This window comes from Dunckerocampus dactyliophorus, chromosome 1, assembly GCF_027744805.1.
Source record: "Dunckerocampus dactyliophorus isolate RoL2022-P2 chromosome 1, RoL_Ddac_1.1, whole genome shotgun sequence".
In the NCBI taxonomy this organism is placed as follows: Eukaryota; Metazoa; Chordata; class Actinopteri; order Syngnathiformes; family Syngnathidae; genus Dunckerocampus; species Dunckerocampus dactyliophorus.
Genome location: NC_072819.1, coordinates 11,157,501 through 11,184,567, shown reverse-complemented (window position 1 = coordinate 11,184,567; position 27,067 = coordinate 11,157,501). Strand labels below are relative to the sequence as shown.

At 42.5% G+C, this 27,067-nt stretch overlaps 1 protein-coding gene across 1 annotated transcript; it reads right to left on the bottom strand.

Annotated features, from left to right (window-relative positions):
- Nucleotides 1-550: 550 nt before the first annotated feature.
- On the bottom strand, nucleotides 551-21,191 carry LOC129191398 (T-box transcription factor TBX19-like). Its single transcript, XM_054794726.1, has 8 exons — nucleotides 21,034-21,191; nucleotides 20,496-20,772; nucleotides 16,172-16,306; nucleotides 16,036-16,097; nucleotides 10,132-10,190; nucleotides 6,069-6,150; nucleotides 678-786; nucleotides 551-607 (listed from the first exon to the last, which is right to left on the bottom strand). The coding sequence occupies exons 1-8, from the start codon at nucleotides 21,189-21,191 to the stop codon at nucleotides 572-574; spliced, it is 918 nt and encodes a 305-aa protein (XP_054650701.1). The 3' UTR covers nucleotides 551-571.
- Nucleotides 21,192-27,067: the final 5,876 nt, after the last annotated feature.

The window sequence follows — 27,067 nt, the reverse complement described above, 5'->3', positions numbered from 1 at the left end:
ACATCTAGGGACCAGCGTAGAATACTACATTCAAAATTTTATTGCATCTTCTGAATGCCTTATATTTGCACTTTAGTCATTTAGCCATTGTCATGCTTGAAAATGTTTAATTTTGACAAAGAATCTGTAAAATTTGCTTAAATATCCTTTTTTTTTTTTTTTTTTTTACTAATAGGCCGTATTCAACCATGAAACAGCATGTTTTATTAATGAGTGTCCGTGATAGAGTGAACCCATGACCCATGACCCACAACCGCAATGTGTTGAGGGACAACTGTACCTATTGAAGTGTACTGACGGAGGTGTTCAATTTGAGACACAGCCATGCTTTATTCATCATTAACGAGCCTGGTTAATGAAACATAAATATAGATAGTTTTTCATAGATAATCAATACCCATTCGTCAAAGCTGAATCCCGTTCAGCCAATTATGTCCCTTCTCAGAAAGAATGGGTGGGGCCAGGAGCCCACCCTGTACCACCTACTCGGGTACTACTGTGAGGTTGCATGAGGTTCTCGCCGCAGACCGGTCCTTGGAAAAGGGGACATGGCGAATGGGAGGGGCTTATCTCACTGCAGCCAAGCGTCCATAGGCAGGGATACTGGCTAAACACACAAGTGAGTTAATTGCTTTCATTGTTAAATATGTCACTTTAGTTAGTGGGTGGGTTCTCACCTGGGGCTGTGAGGAGGAGGAGGCTGTGATGAAGGGGTGTTGTTGGTGAGGGGATATGAGGAGGAGGATGAGGACGAGGAGCTCCACCCCTCTGATAACATCTGAACACCTTGGCACACAATTTATTTGTGTTTATTGAAATACATACAGTATCCTGGATGAGTCATAAATACAGTATGTACTAGTACTGTTTCCAGAGCATTAACCAAGGAAGTTACCCACAAAGGTTGAACACAGGCAACTGGACTTGAAAATGTTTCACCTTTTGTCCAAAAGGCTTCCTCAGTTCTAAAATGTATTGATGTCGCTGGTGGGTGTCTCCCCTGAGAGTGGTCACAATAGGGTTGTAGTTGTGGCTGGTGAAAGACTGTCCTGCATAACAATAAGTCGTTCGCCTACCACGTGGGGAAAAAAAAACTTGTTAGAAGCCACTCTTCCCATTGAATGAGACGATAGGTGATGCCGCAAACCTCCTCCTCTGTTTAGGGAGGGCCTTTGTAGTTTTACACAGGCCCTGTCCACACGGCAACGTTCTTGGGATTTTTTTTTTTTTTTGGCAGGTTGAAAAAAAAGTCGCGTCCACACTGTGCTGGATTAGTATATAGTTGCATCCAGACGGGAACCCATCAGTGAGTGAAAACGAAGTCATTCACAAGGTACAGTACATCTAGGTGTGACGCTGTGAACAGGCACGCAGATGAAACCACGTGACACTCTAAACCAGGCGTGTCAAACTCGTGCCATGGAGGGCCGAGACACTGCAGGTTTTCTTTCCAGCCAGTCACTAAAGCAGGTGATTTTAATGATCAACACCTTCGGTTTGAGGGAAGGAGCTCATCAATTAAATCACCTGCTGAAGAAACTGGTTGGAGAGAAAACCTGCAGCGTCTCAGCCCTCCAAGGCACGAGTTTGACACGTGCTCTAAACCATAGAAGAAGAAAGAACGCATGTGCATAAGTCCGTTGTTTTCCGCTTTCTGAGGCACATTTATTTTATTTTATTTTATTTTTTTTTGTCCTGTCCAGCCATTAGGGCAGATAGTATTGTTGATCTAAATTTCTTTACGTGCTCAACAGATTTGGGGAAAAGTGTGTTGTACACGTCCTCTGTTGTACAGAATTTATTTGACTTTGATGTTTTGTTGATATGCAAATTTGGAATGGCCGGGCCGAAGCAGGAGTGTATGGAGAAGAAGAGAAAAGAAAACAGAAAGGGGGGTGCGGGGATAAGAGAGGGACAAGAAAGACAGGGACAAGGACAACAGCAAGAACTATTGCGACAATAACAAAACAACAGAAACAAACAGGACTACATCAGCAAATGTCTGTGACGGCTATAAAGACCATGACGGAAAGGACAAAATAATATCAACAACCACAATGATACTGCATTGGAACAGTCATACAGTACATATTAGTAGTAATAGTAGTAATGGAATGATTAACTATGATAATGAACAGAATGACAATAACTGTAATGCACACCATTGTAAAAACTATAATCATATTGCCGACATCACCGTCGCTGTAATAAAACCAACAACGTAATAACACCCTGGTTTAACTCAGTGAGTAATGTGGGGAAGTACGTATGTACCGTGTGCATTTGTAAGCATGTACAGGTACTGTATCTCCGTATGTGTGCAAGACTTCATGTATATAAAGGTGCGCGAATGTGTGAGCGTGTAATTGTTACTGACAATGCATGAAAGAAGAGGGACTGCCTCCCACCACCCAGCAAGCTCCGCCCCACACAGTCAGGCCGAGCCCCCACCACCAGAAATCCACCGGGCCCACAGGGGCAGGCAGCACAAAGACCAGCCCTCCAAGAGCCAGCCCACAGAGCCCTCCCCCCCGGGAAGACCAGCAAGGGGCCGCAGAGAGGCAATCCCAAACAGAAACAGGGCGCCGGCAGGCCACAGGACAGCCAACCCCCGAGACCGGCGAGAGATCAGACCCCACAATGGCAGGCACGCACCAGGGGACCACACACCAGCAGGCCCAGAGACGCCTCCACAACCAGAAAGGAGTCCACCCATGGCGCAGCAGCCCCAAGCCACCACGGCAAACAACCTCATCAAGGACAGCATACATCCACAACACTCATTATTCACACTCCTACCGTCAGGCAGACGCTACAGGAGTTTGAAGTCCAGGACCACAAGACTGGCAAACAGCTTTTACCCACAGGCCATCAGGCTTCTCAACGAATCACTCACACACACACACACACTAACAACACTTTATTTATTTATTGGTATTAATGTTTCTTATGTTCTTATTCATTTTCTTGTGTTTTCTTTCTTTTTTTTGGGAGAATGAACAGAAGAAGAATTTCATTGCATAGCATGTTTTACTGTGCATATGACAATAAAACTCTTGAATCTTGAATCTCTTGAATCTCAATAGCACGGGCACCACCCCCCGGAGACTGCAGAATCCTCCGCAAGTGCGCAGAAGTGCCCACGGCCTGAAAACGTTTCCGTGTGGATAGCCCCATAGAGTACTTCCTTCACACTTCTTTCAAACCAGCAGTTCTCCCTATCCAAAACTTGGACATCATTGTTCTCAAAGGAACGGTTATTCCTCTGGAAGAAGTCCTTTGTCAGGCTGCCATTGTGAACTGCAGCGTTGTCCTGTTGAAAAACGCAGTCGTTACCACACAGACGAGGGCCATCAGTCATGATGGATGCCCCTTGCAACATCTCCACATAGCCAGCTGCTGTTTGACACCCCTGCACAACACGAAGCTTCATTGTTCCATTGAAGGAAAAAGCACCCAGATCATGATGGCACCCCCTCCACTGTGCCGTGTGAAAAAGCTCTCAGGTGGAATCTCCGTGTCATGCCACTAATGTTAGAAACCATCAGGACAAAGTTCAATTTTTTCTCATCACAGAATAAAACTTTCTTCCACCTTTCAATGTCCCATGTTTGGTGCTCTCGTGCAAATTCTAAACAGGCAATTTTGTGGCGTTGAAGGAGACGAGGTCTTTGAAGATGTTTGTTTTAAAAATTCTTCTCTCGCAGTTGCCGTCTCATGGTTATTGGGCTGCACTCGGCACCCGTAACAACCTTCACTTGGTTTGAGGATCACGCCGTGTCTTGATGGACTGTCAATCGGATTGTCCGGCTCAAGTCTGGTGACATTTTTTGGATCTAACACTTGGCTTTGAAGAAGTTTAAAATAGCTGTCTTACTGCATCCAACCTCAGCAGCAATGGCGCGCTGTGACAGGACTACTTTTACTGCAGCTCAACAACCCGACCACATTCAGAGAGAAATCTTTTTTGCCTTTGCCATCAAGAGATTATGACAGTGTGAATACCTGACAGAAAATGACACTGAATCCACATCTTTGCCAAGATTTTGACTTTTAAATGCTGTAGTCTTAAACTTTGATCAGCTGATAACAGCCTATTTCACTTTAATGGTTGTCTGCAATAAATTAAGGGTGTAAATGAGTCATCCACTACATCAATGTATCGATTTATATTCCTGTGATCCAACTGCATCGACCTGTGTTCAGCAAGTTGCCATTCCGGACGACATATCGATCTAAAATTGTTTAAAAGGTAATCAAGCGATTGCATCAAAAATAGGAAATAAAGCACTGGATGTAAGCACAGCAGGCTTTTTATGAATGTGTGGGGGTTTTTTAGCACTTTTAATGATAAAGACGTTAAACGTTACTCTATTCAATCTGCCTGTCTGTGATATCATCGCAACGCGCCAGCACGACAAAAGGCGCCATGGGATTACACACAACGCTGACCATCCAGGCACCTCCTTGCGTGTACCTCCTTTTTAGCGATGCAAAAGTCTGACACTGTGCGTGCACGCTCGATTTGGAGAGTCCGTGTGGACATCTTTAAAAATGTCTTTTTTCATATGATATTGGGTGTATTTTCATTCATATACATGTGTGTTAGGTAGATTACTTCGTCCTCTTCGATTTTGTGCCTGCTTCACACTGAGTGTTGGACCACATCGACTTATACATGCTTTGAAAGTTAAATCCAACTTTAAGCCTTTCAAAGTCATGGATCGGAGCTTCAGAACAAAATAAAAGTCTCACTGTCTCACGCCCATTCCTCCTTTTGGATGTTGAAGCTTTACTTAGTACCTCCTTAACATCCAAAATGTAAATTTGTGCAATCTTTCAACTGGTTTAAAAATTTTGATCAGGAGTGTACCTGAACCAGTGGCAGGACTTACTGTAGTTCCTCAAAAGGAGTCTAGTGCTTTTCTTTCCACTTCTTCCATGTGAATGTTGGCACCAATGGAAGGGTTCACTAACACTGAACCCTTGGCACCGCCATGGTTTTTCTTAGAGAATCATTTGTTGAAGTAAGTAAGTTGGAAGTAAGTGGTGCTATGTAAACTGCATACCTGGTCTGGAATGAGGTTGGTTCTGTCCTGCAGACAGTTCCCTGACCGTATTCAATGGGCTCAGTGGTGGGGATGCATGTGAACAACAATATGAATGAACTACATGGTTGCATCTTTGGCAAGTAGGTTCCGGACGTTGTTGGTGAAGTCTGCAGAGTTGTGGATATGGTTAGAGTATCACCAACCAGTGGAGTAGAGTGCTGGCCAGTTATGTGGCAGTTTTGTAGGTAGAAGGTTGATGCTGCTGACGATAGGTCTGAGTGAAGTTCCTTCTTTGTGAATTTTTGGAAGTCCATAAATATGGTGTTGCTGAGTACAGGTGTTAGTACATGCAGTGATTGATCCTTCCTTTTCTGGCTTCTGAAGACATGTGATGATCTTCTTGTATCCACTTTTGGGATCCCTTTAAGCTTTACCTCGTAGACTGTGGTGTTTAGGATCACACAATCTTTGCTTGTCAGCTGATAGAATCGTGATGTCGTTCCTCTTTGGCAATGTCACTGCTTTCCTTTCTTGGGTGGAAAGGTTTGATGGAGGTAACTTATCACTGGAGAGCGCGGCTGACACTCTTGTCCTGAGCTTTTCTGCATTTGCTTCCTGTAGGTGGTTGTTTCTAATGGCTGATTGTGTTGCTGTGATGAGTTCAGCTATGGGGAGTTGTTTTGGCGTGATGGCCAAGTTAAGTCCCTTAGCTAACAGGTATGAGTGGAAAGTTGGCTGGTTAAATTCCTTACCCATTTTTGCTGACGGAAGGTGAGTCTTCCTGTTTTGGTGGGGTGGTTACCAGGAGGAGTTGACATTTTTCAGTTTGTTGCTCCCCCCAGAGAACACACTTACCAGGGACATAAATAGCGACACTCCACACCTAAAATCTTAAAACTGAAGGAGCCTTTTGGACGAAAGGTGAAACATCTTCAACAAACAAGATCCGCCCAGTTGCCTCAATTTAACCTTTGCAAATTACCATGACCTGTAGCACTACACAGACAAGCAAGTTACCTGATTGGTGTGAGCGGTGCGGCAGGTAAGGAGAGGGATAGGGAGATTGTCGTCCAGCATAACCATGGTGCCTGTATCCATGCTGTGGATGTGACATTAGCGAAAGGCTGCTACCGTAAGAGAAATTCCCGCCTCCAGTTGGTGAGCACAGAGACCAACCTAACATTGTACAGGCATGCATTTAACACAAACCAGGGGATATGAGTTAAATGAGTAATAACGAACAATACAAGTTACTGTTTGATTAAAATGATCGCAGAGGTGGCCAATAGGACTAAGGGTGAAGGTGCTCAATAAACCGGACAATACGTAGAACTCACTTGCATCATGTGTTGTCCGGTTACACAGCATAAATTGTTCACACAGTCACTTCTTGTTCAGTGCAAAGTATGTGTCAAAATAAAAGCATTGCAATATTAACCTGGATTCTACCACACCAGGCTGAAGCTGCATGTCATTGCTTCTCTGTTAAGCAAAGGCAAAGCGCTTGAAGTCGGCTGCGTGTTTAGTAGAAGATGAGGACTTCATTAGCATCACCCTGGCAAAAACGGAATTGATCAACTCAACAAAGTAACATATTTATAACATATCTGGACACATGTGAGTAATGTTTCACACATGTTTTGGCCCAAATTATGCAGGTTTAATAGTGATATTTCTGTATGTTGTGATATTTTGTATGTTATTCAAACGCTCACTGCCAAAAGAAACACGATTCCGACTCCAAATTTGAAATTAGGTTAATCAGAAATTCATCTGAACAGAATAAGATTTTCATTGCATGGTATAACTGCTGTTTTACTATGCACATGACAATGAAACTCTCTTGTATCTTGTATCTTGTATCTGGAAGTCATCGGAAGATATCATCACAGAATGTTACATGTCTACTTTGTGGGTCTATCATAGGGAAAGTGTCATAGTTTCTGGTGTAAATCATTACAGTGTTACCCCAAACAATGGACTAACATACAAACCAGCACTTTGTTCATATGAAACAATGTCATGAACAGAAATCAGTAAAATTAAGACAAGATTCCCAATCATAACCGCTATTTTTTTGCACTATCTTGGCTTCATGTCCACTGAATTGTAGTGGCAGAGGAATAATACTGTACACTTGCATAGCCAGGCAAAGTTTGTTGTGGAAATCCTATGATTTTATGAACTTATTTATGATATATGCTGTCTCGGCATCTTTGCTTGTTTTTGGCATTTACTGTATTCCATGTGGTTGAATTTTCTAAAATTGATTTTACTGGATGTTTAGCTGACGTTAGCTGCGTTATATGCCTGTGAATATTCTCATTCATCCAGGTCATTGTATTCTCAGGGCATTGAATCAATCGCAACTGGACTCTTCAGGTTGTCTTAGAAGACGTTTCGTCTCTCATCTGAGCAGGCTTCATCAGTTCATGCTGAAAGACGAGAGCTGTCCTATGTAGTCAGACTAGTGTGTGTCCCACCTAGTCTTTGAGCATGAACTGATGAAGCCTGCTTGGATGACACAATATCTAGGACAACCTGAACAGTCCAGCTGCGATCGATTCAATGCCCTGAGAATTAGTTGTGTTATGTAGTATTAAAGCTCTTATTTATAGCATGGATATAGTGACAACTTTTCTTCATTGGTTTGGCTCATTTCCTGAAACAGAAATTACATTCTCAAAACTCCAAGAACAGTCTTACAGCTGAGCACAACAGTATAGCTCATGTGCAAAAGTTCATATCTCTCCCAAAACTGTTCACTCATGCTTCAAAGCTAATTCATTTGAACAATAAATAGTCAGTGCATCCAAAATGCATCTTCCCTTTAGCATCGTGTAAGCGCCGCAAGCCAAAATGTTTGGATGTTTTGTCACTATGGCAGAGGACCATTGAAATATCCCTCATGTCTACCTGTCAGTCTTCGCCCGGTCCTTCACTAACACTGATTACTGTGCTTGTTTTTTTGTCTAGCTAAGAGAATATAATTGTGGAAAAAAATGAAAAACAAACTTAAAAAATAGATTTTACGGTAACAGTAGCCTCCAAGGTTTGACATCACACATTACACTCATACTGCCAAGGAAATTGTAACTATTTTTATTCAAACACATGAAGTATCTTCCATGCATCAGGAAGGAAGGAAATGTATACAGCATAACATACTGTAACATGAACACGTACACAAAAAACTAGGAAAGTTATACACTACAGGCCGAAAATGTTTGGACACACACAACACAACTGATGGTCCCATTAACAAGGCAAGAAATTCCACTAAGTAACCCTGGCAAGGCACACCATTTCAGGTGACTACCTCATGAAGTTCATTGAGAGAACACCAAGGGTTTGCAGCGCTATCAAAAAAACATTATAAGACATAAAATATATTTCATTTCAAAGTGAAGTGAGATAATATAGTGTGTTTATGTTTTGGGGTGAAGCTTATAGTGTATTTTCAATTGTTAACATACTGAAGCGTATTGTTCCTTCTGTCATTTCAGCGACGGCACTTGTTAATGAGCACTAATTAAGTGACGTGTTCTTTATTGTAACACTACCCACTGGTTGATTTGATGTATTTATGCATATTTCATGTTGCTTATGATAGGCCAATTAGATTGGGTTGAAGAACTATTGAGATAAGTCGACATAAGAGAACATGCGCTTGAGATAAAGATGGCGAGCCACCAACAGAACCTGTGAACTGCGCATGCGCTAGGACCAGTTCCGGAGCAACACGCCCTCTGCTGACCGGTGCATGATACTACAACTGGTAGGATTATCCATTCTTTCTGCAAAACTGCAGTGGACCAAGGATAACCGCTGGATTGTTCAAGACGATCAAACTACTAACAAATAGAAAAGAAAGAAAAAAACTTTTATTCTGGTTATTCAGTGTTTTGCTGAATTATTTCGAGTTTTCTACATTTTGCTATTTTTTTGGTATTTTACTCAATTATTGTAAAAAAGGTTGCAAGGTTGTACGTCCAATAAGTTATGGGTAAGTTTTGTATAAGTTAAGAGCACGCTGAAGCACGCCGGCATACGTCTAGTACGTCCAAGTCATCCAAAAATTTTGTGCATGCACAAAACATTTTGACGTATGTCAACGTATGATTAATACGTCCCGCATTCGCGGGCAATAAGTTATGCGATCGTTGACGCCCGTTCACACACGTTATTTGTAAGTTACAAGTCGTAATACGTCAACATACCTTGAGACAGAACTGTCTTCTTGGCGAGTGAAGATGAAGGCTGTTGTTATTGTATTTGCAGGTAAGTTTGCAGCTTGACCAGTAGAGGGCACTGTGCACAAAATTTTTGGATGACTTGGACGTACTATGATGTATGCCGGCGTGCTTCAGCGTGCTCTTAACTTATACAAAACTTACCCTTAACTTATTGGACGTACGCCAGCGTGTTGGCCAACTTTTTCATACGTTGGCGTAAGCTGGCTAAATCGTCAAGGTGTGACAGGTGTTGGGCATAAATTGTGAACACCGGCAACACGCTACGCATTCGTTGATATAAGTTGTCTATAAGTTAGAGAAACGTTCTATATAAGTTACTAATACATCATGTTTACGTCGACCCTGTTATGAATACGCTATGTATACGCCCAAAATTGAAAAAAAAAAAAAACTGTCGGCAGTTCAACGTATGCCATCAAAATGATCACGTCAGGCATGCGCTGCCTAAATCGTCAAGGTGTGACAGGGCCCTAACCCAAAAAATTACTCCAGTAGCCGAACCTGTACTGGTCCATCGTATCCCCCTGTCCCCTTATCCTTTACCCTGTAATCACTGCACGGGTGTTACACATGTACAAGGAATTTAGCAATTTGATGAAGTGAATAAGAAATTCAATGCTGTTGTGAACAACTGCCAAGTGTTTTGGAGGTTTTTCCATATTATTTTGCGAATGTACTTTCTGTTTCAAGAAATGAGCCAAACCAATGGAGAAAAACTGTAACATAGCAATACAGCCAGATAACGGATAGAAAATAAAATGGTTATTTTGTTTTTGTTACTTTTTATGAACAACTTCACTTTGGTTATTAAATGAGAAACTCACATGGTGGAACCCCAACACGACCCTCTGTTGGCTCAGCTAAACCCGGTCCACCTGGGTTCCTGTGGTCAGCAAAATATAGATAAATAGACAGATTATTGAAACATCCAGTACCTGACATAGATTTTACAACTTAGAACATATTCTCAACTGGTGTGTCATGACCCAAAAGTGGCTTGTGGACCTGCTTTTAGTGGGTCGCGGGTCTTTGCTGGGCAAACACTAAAAACGAATTTGTGCTTTTTATTCTGAAGTGGATTTTTTATGCGCGGACCATTTAATACTCATAGAGGTGGCGACAATACTGTGCAGTGCTATTCAAAACCCGCTGTCATGGAAGAAGACCAAAACCGTTTGTTATGCCACGTGACACTTGTACAAATTTTGCCTCTGCATTGTCCTGCAATTTGCCGTGGCAACGCGTGTCATTTAAATGGTACGCCTGAAGAGCGTGAAGACTAGTTTGCACACCTTTTGAGTTCTGTTTACGCGTAAGTTACGCACGGGCCACGCAAATCGTGACCGCAAATGGTGCGCATTCTGCACGCTTCTGCACGACTTCTTTATACCTAAGTCAAGTACTGTTTACGTCGAGTCTATAACGTAGTATGTGGAACGCGCATTGTTCCCGCATGGGTATGCATTGTCACCACCACTTCCCGCATTGTTCCCGCTTTGTCCCGCGTGACGCCACACAAGCAGGCCTCATCCTTAGCTTCATGGCATTTATAGAATATAGATTATAGAATTCATTTGCAAGAGACGTGCAGCTGTTGAACTTCAGAGAAGAAACTCTCATTGCAGAAAAGAAAAGGTGTCTATATTCTCGCAGCTGCAGAAGGAGAATACAGAAAGAGCAGGAAGAAGGCATAAACCAAACTCCAAAAAAATGTAAAAATTGAGTATCACTGCAGGGACAAAATTCATGAAAGTGTCAAGGTGGCTTTAGTAATCAACAGTGATGTGCAGTCATGGAAGGCAGGCATGATGAAAAATAAAAAAAAATAATGTATAATTATAACATAAAACAAATATTAATATTTGTGTTACCTTTTTTCTGTATATGAAGTAGATGCAACCTCCTTCTCAAGGACACGTTCTGATACTTTGTTGTAAAAGTCTGATCACCCCCCGGTGAGCTTGGGTCAAATTCATTCATTCGTTCAGCAGAGCATAAAATATCTTTAATTTGACTTTCTGCTAGCTGTGTTCTAAATGTATTTTCTGTATTATTCCAATCTTTTTAACATTTTCTTAACAGAAAATTGCGAAATATACATATTTCCTGATCTAGTGAGGCTGCTACGAGCTTGCCTGCCAACTGTCACACTGTACACTGAGTGGGATCATGGCGCCCGCCAATATCTGTTTGTCAGCTTCTGTTTGTCAGCATGTCGCTAATAATATAATTTTGCAGAAACATTTATTATACACCATGACTTTCTACAGCCCATGTAATGTCTTTAATGTAAGTGTGACATCATTATTCTTGCTAATCGGACAATAAAATACATAAAATGTCATACAGGAGGCACTTGCAGTACTGCTGCATCCTGAAGGGGTCAGGCGTGCGTGAGCTGGAAGGGGCTAGTCACTGCCGTTCCAAAGCCAGCATTTTTTCTTTTCTGACAGCAGCAGCTATAGCTAGCAGAAAGTCAAATGCATTAAAAAGATTTTTATGCCCTGCTGAACGAATGAATGAATTTGACCCAAGCTCACCTGGGGGGTGATCAGACATTTACAACAAAGTATCAGAACGGGTCCTTGAGAAGGAGGGTGCATGTACTTCATATACAGATAAAAAGTAAGAACACATATTTTTAAGTTAATAAAAAATAAATAAATAGAACTAAGAAGTATTTGAAAACAATTTGAAGACATTTTTTAAACAAAAGTGCCATGAACCTCACCGCACGTCACTGGTAACCAGCTGCTACTAAGGTGTTGAATGTGCCAGTCTTGCCTCTTGTTGAGCCTTAGAAAGTGTTTGCCTGTAGGTATACATATTGTATATCAGCTGTTTAAGTGGAACGTACATCTTAGTTGTCTATTCAATTGTCATATTTGAGGTGTTCAAATTCGCCACTAATGCTAATCACGAGCACATAGATGGAATTTTCAACGTAAATTAGCATTTGTTTAAATGCATTTTATCCTAAATGTCAGACAAATTATTTTGCATCTCATGTAAGTCCTAAATTATATGCTTTATTTCTGTATGTTCAGTTTAACGGAGCTTCAAAGTAAATGCACTGAAATGGAACCGGAGTCTTTGTTGAGAACCTGTTATTTTTCTGGTGAGCTAGAAAGTACAGAACAAACGTTAAAAAAAATAGAAGGCAAGGCAAGAAAAGTTTATTTGTAGAGCACAATTTGTACACAAGGTGGTTTACAGAAAAGAAGGGTGGCCCAGGTTGCGTTTTCATAGGTACCATACTTTGCATGGAAAATGACGTATGCAACTTTTCAACCTTATTTTGTGTGTACGCAAGCTTTATAAGTAAGGACTCAGGTTTGAGTCCATTATAACCTGATGATTAGGTTTTTTGAGAGAGTCTCAAGGTGGCTAATAACACTTTCTCTTTGTTTCTGTGGGCCACAGACAATGATTTCAGTTTTGTCTGAGTTTAGCTGGAAAAAGTTGTTTTGCATCCACACACTGATCTGTTTGATGCGACAAAGTAAATCTGCACGACCATGTTCACATGCCGTCAGTGACATGTAGATCTGAGTGTCGTCTGCATAGTTGTGGTATGACACATTGCAGTTGCGTATTAGCTGGCCTGCATATTAGCTGGCCTAAAGGACCCCTATTGAACAATAGGGGTCCCAGGATTGACCCCGGGGAAAACCACAGATAATATCCATTTGGTCTGAGACACAGTTACCAATTCCAACAAAGTACTTCCTGTCCTCCAGATCGGACTTGAACCAGTTTAGAGCAGTACCAGAAATGTTCTAACCTCTTTAGTAAGATCACATGGTCAACTGTGTCAAAGGCAGCACTCAGGTCTAGCAGAACTAAAAGTGAGACTTGAGAGTGTTCAGACAGATATCATTTGTCACCTTGATCAGACCTGTCTCAGTGCTGTGATGGGGCCTAAAGTCTGATTGGAAAGTATCAAACACATTGTTAGAGAGGAGAAAGTCAGTAATTTCTTGATATACAACCTTTTCTAAGACTTTTTCCAAGAATGGCAGGTTTGATATGGGCCGATTCAGTACTGTGGCATCAAGACTGCTCTTCTTCACAAGAGGCTTAATGACAGCAGTTTTTAGGGCATTTGCAAATGTTCCAGTCTGAAGTAAGATGTTAACTAGATGAGTGAGTTATAGTAGCAAACGGCTCAGCACAGACTTCAGAAATCTAGTGGATAAGTGGGTTCATCAAGGACGTTGATGGACCCAGACTCCAGATGACCTCTTTGACTGTTTTGTCAATGACAGGTGTGAAATGTGTCAGCTCAAGGTGCCTAGCTGGCTGCAGAACAGTTATTTGTGTTGTGGAAATTATTGTATTTTTTATACCTTGAACTTTGTCCTAAAAGAATATTTCATAGTCATTGCACTTAGATGTAGAAATGAGTTGTAAGGGCAGTGGAACTGGAGGGTTTGTTAACCTGTTAACTGTAGCAAACAGTACACGAGAATCGTTGGTAATGATTTCAGAAAAATAACTCTCCCTTGTTCTACGCAACACTTGAATGAAAGCATGTAGCTTTTCTTTGTAAACCTCATAATGAACCTGGAGCTTTGACTTGTGTCATTTTCGTTCGGCTCTGCGGCACTCCCTTTTCTGTGCCGTGACATACTCTTTTCTCCATGGTGCCTTTTGCCTACTTTTACACATTCTAACCTTGACAGGAACATTAGTATCCAAGAAACTTAAAACACTTGGTGTATAAGAGCTCAACAGATCATCAACGATAGAACACGGGGTGTTTTCAAACCATCATTAATGAGTCTTCCTTGAACCACTGCAGACCCAACTTCTGGTTTGGGTGTAACAGACAGGTCCAAGAAAACACAAAAGTGATCAAATAAAAAAGCATCCACAACATTCACATTTGAAATAGCAACACCCTTTAGCAATGATCACATCAAGAGTGTGCCCTCTGCTAGGGGTGGCCATGTTGTGACATGCTGAGTTACACCAAACATTTCAAGGACAGCGGTGAGTTTTTTAGCATGCCTGTCCTTGGGTACATCCACATGCACATTCAAGTCCCCTGTAATGACCAAACAGTCCAAATCAGTGCACACAACTAAAAGTAATTCAGTAAAATAATCAATAAAATAAACCTGTGGTGGTTTGTAAATGGTAATATAAAGTATGGAAGTATCTTTTAACACCATTTTTAACGACATACTCAAAAGAAGAAAAAAAAATTGCAATTTTTCGCTGAGTATATTGTCCCTGAACAAGGCAAAAACAGACTCCTCTGGTTTTGTCGTGTTGCAGATACAAAGTTGAAATGAGGAAAACATAAAACATAAACATAAAACATAAAATCAAGATTGTAAAAGGTTCAGGTGTGGGCCTTTTCCTTTAAACAGATCCTCTCTTTGCCAGAAGAGATTCTAATTCTCAATGAAGTGCAGTCCTCTGCACTCACGGACGTTGGACAGCCAAGTGTTCAACTTAAGTACCCGGCTCAATTTGTTCATCCTCCTGTCGATGTTTGGGTGAGGTCCACTGATGAATGTCGGTATTGCCACTTTATCAAGACTCTCAAATAGTTAAAGTATTTTTTTAACCTGTTGTGTCCTGACATTCACTGCACCCACAGGAATAATCAGATGTTTCACCCCTTGGTGGTTTGCCAGTTCCTCAGGTATCAGTTATCAGAGACAGTGGCACTTGGATAGCTGGAAGTAGCTATTCGGTTTATGTCCTTCTCCAAGTACCAGGGTGTGTTTGACCTTGATCTTGGCACCGTTTTTCTGTCCGTCAGCCACTTTGTGCTGACTTCATGGTGACTGTTAGGGACAGTGATATTATAGTTTTCTCTTTGTTATAAACAGTCATATTTGGCTCTGACAGTGGTAAAAATCAGTTTGCTAGCTTTATTTCGGCTTATGTATGACTTTGGCTTAGCACCGAGTCTATTTTAAGTGAATTTACAGAGTGTTGGAAAAGACACAGTATTAGGTTGTATGTAACAGTTTTTTCACCTTCCTTTGGAGATAAATGTGGACATCTTACCACTGGATTCCACTGGGAGCGTTTCATGAAGTCCTTTTTCGGTTTCTACTGCAAAAATCCTTGCTTGTGGCGCACAAATTTCTTGCTCATATATCCAACAGCTTTCACAAGGAGACTTTGTATGGATTACTCCTCCGGGCATGTTGAGAAAGTTGTGGTCGCTGGCTCGTCAGATATGAAAAAATGATTCAAAAAGTCTTGGTTCACTTAAAAGAAAAGAAATTAAATCATCTCCAAGCCTTTGGGGGGGGGGAAGTAGAACGATTTCAAAGTGAAAAAAGCAATACGCAGCAGAAGCTAGCAGGAGCAAGCAGAGACACGTCTGCAGTCAACAGAAGCAGGAAGCCTATCAGAACACCTTTATAGACTGTTTTTCTTAAAATATTTAAGTTTGTGGATAAAATCTTATTGTTCCTGATAGGTCTGTGCTGACACACTGTGTTATTTTGCATTACCCCAAAATCAAACTGCACTTTCTTTTCATAAATTACAAGATATTTGATTTGAAACATTTCCGCAATTTGGGTCGCCACTTGTCACAAGTTGAGAATGACTGCCCCAGACTGTGAAGTGATACTGTATTAAAAAAAGATGTTGCTTATGCTAACATCATCCTGGTAGGAAGTTCTAAAGGCTGAAGACACCATAAGAAAGGACAACACATTCCACAAGGTAAATGTCACGTCTCGCAGTTACTGTACCTGTCTTTGGCGTCCAGGAAGGCTTTGGCGAAAGGGTTATATTTGATCTTCAGAGCTGTGATCTGCACAGAAAGTACACACTCAGTTGACACTGCAGGGTAGTTTAGTTTTTTTGCAGTTCATGTTAAAAACATACCTCGTCATTCTGGTAGGCAGTGACGGCGATAAACTGAGTCTCTTTAAAGGAAACGTTGGAAACCAGACGATGTTGAGAGCCCACGCACACAATGTGCAGATGAGGCTGGTACTTATGAAGCGAGTTTAACATGATCTGGAAGACATACACAAAACACACACTCACACTTTTGTGTCTTTTGTCCAAATGCCACCCACCCGACTAAAAAGGCCCAATTAACCAATCCTGGTCCTCCAGGCCATCACAAAAACAACAAACAATTTTCTATTCATGTCGAGAGGCTGGCTTCATGTGTGCCCTTGTCATGTGTTTGTGTGTGCCTGCCAGTGCTCACATTTGTTGGATAGAGTGTGTGGGCTCTTCAAATTTAGTTGACCTCCTCCTCTCTCATCAACCCGAGGCATGATGGTTCAGTTAATTTCCCAGTAAAAAACATAATTACCATAATGCACAAATAAGCTGAGCAATTATTTCATTATAGTCCAGCTCTAACACTGCATTACTGCCCAGTGTATGTCTCTCATCTGAGTGATGACTGAGCAATTCTGCCCAGGAAGAGCATTAAACCGCAGCAGGCCAATTAAAACCTGTTTATTGTGTTACCGTGGCTGCAGGTGAAGTGTGTGAGAAGAGCCGGTGAAGTGGATTATTACAGGTGGTGGTCTCTCTCCCACTCCAGCACAATAATAGGCAGAACAGGAAACGCACTCGAGCAGAATGACGGACAGAATGAATGAACATCAAGCTGAAAAACAGGCGAAGAAATATCAACCAAAAATGACTACCGTATTTTCCACGGTCCTGTAACTTAGGTGCAACTTATATATCCAAATATATATTTTTATATATACAGTAATCCCTCACTAATTCACACTTTGAATTTCACTGTGTCACTAAATAAATAAATCATGCTCTTTCGTGGTTGAATACGGCCAAATTTTATGTATTTTTTTGTGCCTAAATTAAGCACTTTCAAGCAAAAAAAAAAAATGCTCAATTGACTCAAATAGAAATATAAGACATTCAGAAGATGCATTCAAAGACGTGATATGTACAGACCCTTTCCAAAAAATTAGAATGTCATGGAAAAGTTGTTTAATTTCCATAATTCCATTCAAAAAGTTAAGCTTTCATAGATTATAGATTCAGGGCACACAATTTAAACGATTTCAAGTATTTATTTGTTTATTTTTACATAATTTGGGCTTCCAGCTCATTAAACCCACGAAAACAGGAATTCAAAAAATTAGAATACTGTGAAGAAATCAGCCCAAATTTTGCAGGGCATGAATGCCTCAAAAGTTCATAGCTAAGGAGGCTGGTTGTTCCCAGAGTGCTGTGTCCAAGCATATCAATGGAAAGTCTAGAGGAAGGGCAAAATGTGGCAGGAGAAGATGCACCAGCAAAAGAGATGACCGTGGGCTTCAGCAGATTATCAAACAGGGAAGATTCAAGAATCTGGCAGAGATCCAGAAAGAGTGGAATGAGGCATTCAGACGCATCCGGGAGATGGGCTACCACTGTCGGGTTCCTCGGGTCAAGCCACTTCTGAACCTGAGCCAACGTAGGAAGTGTCTCCACTGGGCCAAGGAGAAGAAGGACTGGACTGTTGGCCAGTGGTCCAAGGTCCTCTTTTCCGATGAAAGTAAAGTGTGCCTTTCATTTGGGAATCAAGGTCCAAGGGTTTGGAGGAAGACGGGTGAGGAACAGAACCCAAGCTGCCTGAGGTCCTGTGTGAAATATCCACAGTCCGTCATGATTTGGGGTGCAATGTCCGGTGCAGGTGTTGGTAAACTCTACTTTCTTAAATCCAAGGTCACCGCAACAGTCTACCAGAATGTTTTAGAGGACTTCATGATTCCTTCTGCTGAGGATCTGTATGGAGATGCAGATTTCATCTTCTAGCAGGACCTGGCCCCTGCCCATACCGCCAGAAGCACCAAAACCTGGTTTGATGCCCATGCCATCACAGTGCTTGACTGGCCAGCCAACTCACCGGACCTAAACCCCATTGAGAATCTATGGGGTATTCTCAAGAGGAAAATGAGGGGCACCAGACCCAACAACAAAGAAGAGCTGACAGCAAGCATCAAGGAAATCTGGGCTTCCATAACTCCCAGGCAATGCCACAGGCTGATTGCTTCAATGCCACGTGGCATCGAGGCAGTGATTAAGGCAAAGGGATTCCCAACCAAGTATTGAAGATTGACATATCGTTTTGAAAGTACCATATTTTGATTGATTTGATGTGATGCTCATTTCTTTCATTTTTTTCCTGCAAAAACTGAGAAGTAAATGGTGATTTCGTCACAGTATTCTAATTTTTTGAATTCCTGTTTTCGTGGGTTTAATGAGCTGGAAGCCCAAATTATGTAAAAATAAACAAATAAATACTTGAAATCGTTTAAATTGTGGGCCCTGAATCTATAATCTATGAAAGTTTAACTTTTTGAATGGAATTATGGAAATTAAACAACTTTTCCATGACATTCTAATTTTTTGGAAAGGGTCTGTAGTATTCTCCACTGGTCACTAGGTGTCAGTAATGTTACTGTAATGTTCGGCGAGACACACAAGAACCAGACTGCCGGAACAACAGGCTCTTTTTTTTGCAGGTATAAATTACAGTCGTCCCTCGCTACATAGTGGTTCGAACATCACTCCCTCACTCTATTGTGGTTTTTCAAACATTAATTAATAATAAATGAGCCGTTTCGTAGTTGACTACGGCCTATTAGTCACAAAATATGAAAGCAAATTGTACATATTTTTCCCCCAAATCAAGCATTTTCAAGCATACAAATGAGTAAACGAACTAAAATCCAAATACAGTATAAGCCATTAAGACCACCAACTTGTGAATGTAGTATTCTACATTGATCACTAGGTGTCAGTAATTGTTCGGTGAGACCACCACCGAAGCACCAGACTTGAACAACTGACTTTTATGAATAATGTAAAAAAATGCATTTAGAAGATTGTAAACAGGTTTTCTATGCCATACCTATCAAAATATTCACTTTATAAAGAAGGAATCCTACTTCTCAGAAATTTACTTATCGCAGTCGTGTCTGGAAGCAATTAACTGCGATATGATAATTCCTAACATGAGCTACTGTTGCGGCCATAACTTCCTGACGTCACTTCCTGTTAAAACTATGATATATTATGTATATATGCGTCATTAAACACGCAAATATCAACTCAATGTGGGTCAAGCTCATACCTGTTAGCCCACATGTTTTCTGGTGCAAACTGGCGGATTTTTCCTGGTGCCATCCTGTTTTTATATTTGCCCTTATTTTACCTGTTACGTATCTCTTTCTCAATTATTTTCTGTCATGCCCCCACTGGGGTACAGAAATGTTTTGCACCCCCCTGATTTGAAATACTAAAAATAATAAAATACGAAACTGATATCTATTTATTTATCTGTACTGTACAGACTAACTGGAAATGCGTAAAAAGCGTATTCAAGAGTGAAACTGCATGCCAAGTATGACAATTTCATACATGTGGGCTGGTTTGCAATAATATTGAAAGTCCTTCCTTCCTCTCACTGACAGTTCACCGCACCCTCCCCCTCCAGGGTGTCCCGCCCCACTATTTGAGAAGCACTGCTGTAGCCGATGAAGTCAGGCCTTCAAAATAGAAGCCAGACAGGGTCTTTACACCAGCGCACACACCCCACACCCCGCTGTTTTTTTGTGTGGGGGCTGAGGGAGTTGGTTTCTATTGAAATTTCTGATCAATTTCTTTATATTTATTTATTCTTATTTACAAATGCAAATGTTGACAGGTACGGTCAAGATATGTTAAGCTATTAAATAAATCTGAAAAAAACATCTCAGCTTTGATGGGGCCCTCTTGTGTGTTACTTATTATTATTATTATCGTGATTGTAACTAAATCACTTACCAAATCTTGCAAGCATGTGTATCCTGGTGAAAACTGCTCACATATTGATCACAACAGAACATAAAAATCATCAAAGACCATAAGATGCACAGGTAGTCCGCCATTCTGGTTTATAGGTCCCATTTCCATGGACCAGTTCCAGTTTTTCTTTGTTTTCTATGTAATGTTCTAATGCAAGACAATTTTGTCTAGAATATGTCACGGGCCAATAAAAAACAATCCGCGGGCCACAAATGGCCGCCAGCCACACCTCTGACCTAGCTAATTTATCGACTTGTTTGCCTCAGTGAATTAGGACGAACATTCAATAACAGTGAGTTGCTAGCAGAATAAACTTACATCCACAAACATGAAGTGTAGATTTTGGCATCTCTACAAATAAGACGCACGGATGTTCAGTTGATACCTGTCCTTCGCCGTTGACTTTGTTCGTCAGTTTGACCCTGTTAAAAGTCACGGCCGCTTTCATCCAGTGAGCTCCAAAGTTGGGCGAGTCCGGGTGAATGTAGATGCCACCATGGCCGCGCCCCTCATTGCGGACCTCTGTTCGGCCTGCCGCCACCCACTCGCCGTTGACAAACTTCCAACGGCAGCCATCGGCGGGCATGAAATCGAGCAGAAAGGAATACATGGAACTCGGGTCGAGACCTGACACGCTGACCTTCAGGACGGGAAACATGCGTCTGGACAAGAATATAAAGATTCAGCTGCAAAATCTGTGTCATCCTTTTGAATGTTGCTCACACATGAACAACGGTACTGAGCAGTCAGGTTTTTAACAATGACGATACCATCATGGTAACATAAGCCCCTGGTAGGTGGTACATAAAGACCGAACACACGTACGACTGCTGAAGAATTTGACTGTAAGGGTTCCACTAACAAATATATATTGAAACAGACTCAACTCCTTTTCTGGAAAACGTGGCATTTGAGAGGCTTACCGCCCATTCTTGGTGACAATCATCTCATTGGTGATGTGCTGGAACTTGCTCCACAGCTCAGCGTCCTCCAGGGTCACTCGTAGCCCCCTCTCTGTTGGGTCACCCTTTTCCCGGCCGGCTTGCAGTTCGCTCTCCACCGCGTTCAGCAGCCGCGACATGCAGCGCTCTGCAGATTTGGAGCGGCCACCGCCCCCATAGCAGTCTGATGAAGTCTCGCCACCATCCCGTCGGTCCTCCACCTTCATCTGCAGGACACACACTTCATTTATCTCCATAATTAAGTGTGATTTTCACAGGCTTGACTGTCTTATTAATAATGGGAACTTTATTGTGGATGGGCAATTTATACATTTATTTTGGATTTTGTCTACTTGGATTTGGATTTTGTCACCTCTCTAATTTACACGTAATGTACATACACACTGCAGGTTCCAGAATATCTTTGAACATGACAAGGCCAAGCCCATAAATTAGTGATCATGATTGGTTGCAGTTGATAGTGCCAGTTTGGCTATATAAAAAGATTTTTTTGACAGCACTCATTAGACCAACAATGAACGGGAAGTCCAAGGAACTCAGGGAAGATCTGAGGAAATTGTAAATGATTATGTTGAAGCATTTTGGAATCGTCAACTGAAACGATAGTAGGTTATGTCACCACTTTGTTAAGGTCTTGAAGAAGACCCTCACCCTCAGATGAAAGGAAACTGGGCTCTTCTGGTGGAAATGTGGCAAGGAAAAGCCATCACCATGGAAGTAAACATGAACATCATTAAAAGCTTCTGAGAGAGGACAAACACCCACCGATAGTGGCCACACTTCATTTTACAGTCACAACCATCAGGAAGATAAAGGCGTAAATATGAAATAAGAATACGATCTTTAAACTTATATGTATGTTAAACCATCTGCTCCCTGTAATAACTATGCAGCACAGTGGTCTTCTTATTGGCTGGAAGACGAGAATCAATATCCCAGTGAGTCTCATGTTGATTCAGGAGAAAGTAGAGAAGAAAATATATTATATATAAATACAGACCCTTTCCAAAAATTAGAATGTCATGGAAAAGTTGTTTAATTTCCATAATTCCATTCAAAAAGTTAAACTTTCATAGATTATAGATTCAGGGCCCACAATTTAAACGATTTCAAGTGTTTATTTTTACGTAATTTGGGCTTCCAGCTCATAAAACCCACGAAAACAGGAATTCAAAAAATTTGAATACTGTGACGAAATCACCATTTACTTCTCAGTTTTTGCAGGAAAAAAATGAAAGAAATTAGGATCACATCAAATCAATCAAAATATGGTACTTTCAAAACGATATGTCAATCTTCAATACTTGGTTGGGAATCCCTTTGCCTTAATCACTGCCTCGATGCGACGTGGCATTGAAGCAATCAGCCTGTGGCATTGCCTGGGAGTTATGGAAGCCCAGATTTCCTTGATGCTTGCTGTTAGCTCTTCTTTGTTGTTGGGTCTGGTGCCCCTCATTTTCCTCTTGAGAATACCCCAAAGATTCTCAATGGGGTTTAGGTCCGGTGACTTGGCTGGCCAGTCAAGCACTGTGATGGCATGGGCATCAAACCAGGTTTTGGTGCTTCTGGCGGTATGGGCAGGGGCCGGGTCCTGCTGGAAGATGAAATCTGCATCTCCATACAGATCCTCAGCAGAAGGAATCATGAAGTCCTCTAAAACATTCTGGTACACTGTTGCGGTGACCTTGGATTTAAGAAAGCAGAGTTTACCAACACCTGCACCGGACATTGCACCCCAAATCATGACGGACTGTGGATATTTCACACTGGACCTCAGGCAGCTTGGGTTCTGTTCCTCACCAGTCTTCCTCCAAACCCTTGGACCTTGATTCCCAAATGAAAGGCACACTTTACTTTCATCGGAAGAGAGGACCTTGGACCACTGGCCAACAGTCCAGTCCTTCTTCTCCTTGGCCCAGTGGAGACGCTTCCTACGTTGGCTCAGGTTCAGAAGTGGCTTGACCCGAGGAATCCGACAGTTGTAGCCCATCTCCTGGATGCGTCTGAATGTGGTGGTTTTTGAAGCTGTGACTCCCGCCTCATTCCACTCTTTCTGGATCTCTGCCAGATTCTTGAATCTTCCCTGTTTGATAATCCGCTGAAGCCCACGGTCATCTCTTTTGCTAGTGCATCTTCTCCTGCCACATTTTGCCCTTCCTCTAGACTTTCCATTGATATGCTTGGACACAGCACTCTGTGAACAACCAGCCTCCTTAGTTATGAACTTTTGTGGCTTACCCATCCTATGGAGGGTATCAATGATGGTCTTCTGGCCAGTTGTCATGTCTGCAGTCTTCCCCATATTGAACCCAACTGAGACAATTGAACCAAACTGAAGCAATTTAATGACACCTGGGGAAGCCTGTGCAGGTGATTTGAGTTTAGTAGATGATTAGTGTGACACTCAGTTTACAACATTCATGTCCTGCAAAATTTGGGCTGATTTCTTTTGAAATTTTTTGAACTCCTGTTTTCGTGGGTTTAATGAGCTGGAAGCCCAAATTATGTAAAAATAAACAAATAAATACTTGAAATCGTTTCAATTGTGGGTCCTGAATCTATAATCTATGAAAGTTTAACTTTTTCAATGGAATTATGGAAACAACTTTTACATGACCTTCAAATTTTTTGGAAAGGGTCTGTGTAGATAGATAGATAGATAGATAGATAGATAGATAGATAGATAGATAGATAGATAGATAGATAGATAGATAGATAGACAAAAACTGAAACTTACAAAATCCGAGGCAATTTTTCTCAGAGAAAGGAATGTAAATCCAATGAGTCCGTTCCATACATCCAAGAATCGGAACCAAAAATACATTTTACAGAGAATAATTATAGTTTTACACGCAGAAAAAAATTGAAACCATTAAATGACAAATGAAATGTACAAATGAACATTTAACATCACATTTAACTTTATTGAACTCTTGGTTGGCAAAGACGTCGAGGAGCGGTAAGAAAGGATCCACACCATCAACAAATTCTTCGATCATCTCTGAGCTCAGTTTGTTAATGCCTTTATCACTTTTGCAACATTAGCTTGCTTGATTTGTTACTTCTTTGCCAGCATGAAACTTACTGACCTGAATTCAATAACGTTTGTCACCTTCTTTATCAAATTACTGGCGCTCACACCTTTCTTTGGCCCCGTGGTGAATTATTTAGCAATCACACTCAATAAATGTGCCTTTGCGTGCTTGATACCGCAGTATTGTGTCAGTATTAGGGGGTAGTAGGGGTACTTCATCAGTGCTGATCACCCATCCTTGGCCAAGCGGTTCCTCCCGGAACATGGTCTGTTATGAGTCTTCTTGACGCTTTCAGACTAGGCCATGTACAGTATAGCACATACCTCTACCGCACTTCAGGGTAGATGGAGCTCGACAGCCTTGGTTGGCAGTCCATTTAGGACAAGGACAGTCTGATATAAAACCTACGACCCGAGGACCTTGCTGTTGCCGTCCCAGCTTGCTAGGCCACGGCCAATTAACCCTGGGTGTAATAGGGTGGGAAACGGTATGCGCACACCATCTCTCACCTAAAAAAAATCCTTTGCGCAGGCCCTAGGGACAGGCTCCACGTCCTCCCACCCTCCTAATACTCCCCCCCCTTTTACTATCCCAACTCTTCCAAGTCCTATAGCAATGGGAAAGGGGCGAACTCGGTAGGTGAAAGATGTCACTGGAAGCCGCAGTCTCAATCCCGCATGCAGGCGGTTCAGGATATTGGTCGTCTGATTATTGACCCGGAGATGACAACAACGTTCGGCAGCACCTTGAATGACCAAGCAGCCCTCTTTAGGGACAGCACTGCTTGCTCCATATGGAGACGGGCCTAGAAAAGGTGGCCTAAACAAAGCTCATCTTCATTCCATCTTCATTCATTCCGTTGGCTAGCCACGGTCAACGGGCATCTTCCCAAGCGGTAAAAGAACTTCCAAAAGTAGTGGTTCTGCACCTGCCTCTAAAGGTGCATCTGCACTTAATCTGGCATGCTGGAATATCAGGACTATGCTAGACACAGCAGAGAGCAACCATCCTCAAAGACGCTCTGCCTTAATTGCACATGAACTCTCCCGGCTGAAAATTGACATCGCCGCCCTCAGCGAAGTCCGCTTCCCAGATACAGGCAGCCGCATAGAACAGGGAGCAGGCTACACTTTCTACTGGTCAGGCAAGCCCCAAGGAGAACGACGCCTTTCAGGCGTCGGCTTCAAGGACACTATTGCCTCAAAGCTGGAGAATTTATCATCAGGTCACTCCGACCGCATCATCTCCATGCGCCTACCACTGAGAAAGAAGCAGTTTGTTACCCTCTTCAGTGTGTATGCTCCAACCCTTCAAGCGGACCCTGCAGAAAAAGACAAATTTTACACACACCTGCGCCATCTAGTACAGAACACCCCTTCAGACGAAATTGTTATTATCCTTGGGGACTTCAACACTAGAGTGGGCCGTGATTCAGAGACCTGGAAAGGAGTTCTTGGGAAACACGGCGTTGGGAACTGCACGATAAGGGGTTTCTCTTGCTGGAACTCTGCGCAGAGCTGCAGTTTACAATCACCAACACTATTTTCCAGCAGAAAGTCAGTCTCAAGTCAACCTGGATGCATCCTCGGTCCAAACATTGGCACCTCCTAGACTATGTCCTAATGCGCAAACGAGACCTCGGAGACGTTTTGCACACCAGAGTTATGCCCAGCGCAGAATGTCACACAGACCACCGTCTTGTGCGGCGCAAGCTCAACCTCCACTTCAAGCCCAAGCCAAAACGAGGAGGTACCCTTAGGAGGAAACTCCAGGTTGACCGCCTGAAGTCAGCTGAAGTGAGAGCCGTCTTCCAGTCCAATCTTCAGTCAAAGTTGGAAGATTCAGATTCCCTCACGGATCCTTGTCTTGAAGGATCCTAGGACCCTAGAGAAACTGATTCGGGAGTTACTCTTTGCTGATGATGTCGCCCTCGTAACTCACACAGAGACTGCCCTGCAACGTGTAACATCTTGCTTCGCAGAGGCATCCCAGCTATTCGGTCTCGAAGTCAGTTTGAAGAAGACAGAGGTTCTCAATCAGTCCGCCCCCCAGGAAGCATACTGTCCACCACATATTACAATTGGTGTGACAAAACTGAAAGCAGTCCAACAGTTCACCTACCTGGGATGCATCATCTCTAATGCAAGAATTGACAAAGAGTTGGACAACACACTGGCAAAGGCAAGCAGTGCTTTCGGCAGACTCCATAGTCGTGTCTGGAACAACAAACATCTGAAGAAAGCCACAAAGATCAGCGTGTACAGAGACGTGGTACTAACCACCCTCCTTTACGGCTCTGAGTCATGGGTCACTTACAGACACCACCTCCGACTCCTGGAACGTTCCCACCAATGGTGTCTCCGTTCCATTCTCAGCATTCACTGGAGTGACTACATCACAAACACTGAAGCACTTCAACTAGCGGGCATCACCAGAGACCATGCTGATGGAAACGCAGCTACCCTGGGCAGGGCACATCTCCAGAATGAAGGATCACCACCTACCCACGATCGTCCTCTATGGTGAACTCTCTACAGGGCACCGTGACAGAGGAGGACCAAAGAAGAGGTACAAAGACTCTTTGAAAAAATCCCTGTCTACTTGCCACATCGACCATCGACAGTGGTCAGTCCTAGCTGCTGACTGAGGGGCTTGGCGGCGCGCTGTCCGCCAGTCAGTCTCCTCCTTTGAGAGCAACCGTAGGGCTGCCATCGAAGAGGAGCGCAGTAGGAGAAAGAACCGTGTAGTCACAGCACCAGCTCCAGATTCGTCATTCCCCTGCCCCCGCTGTGGCCGAGTGTGCCTGTCACGAATTGGCCTCGTCAGCCACCAGCACGCCTGCGCTAGACGTGGCCAATGCCCCTAAAATCTTTGTTCGCGAAGCCCAGCCAAGAAGATGATTGTGTCAACTACTGTAAGTATTGCTAGATTTGGTGTTGGGCCTGTGATCCAAGATGGTC

What these genes read in the sequence shown, in the direction of transcription:
- LOC129191398 (XM_054794726.1), bottom strand. Translation starts at nt 21,191, where the DNA reads ATGTCGCGGCTGCTGAACGCGGTGGAGAGCGAACTGCAAGCCGGCCGG. An exon ending in CTGCCTACCAGAATGACGAG is followed by an intron (nt 16,098 to 16,171) that starts GTATGTTTTTAA and finishes CTTTCTGTGCAG; the next exon opens with ATCACAGCTCTGAAGATCAA. An exon ending in TCGTGTTGGGGTTCCACCAT is followed by an intron (nt 6,151 to 10,131) that starts GTGAGTTTCTCA and finishes TCACATCCACAG; the next exon opens with CATGGATACAGGCACCATGG.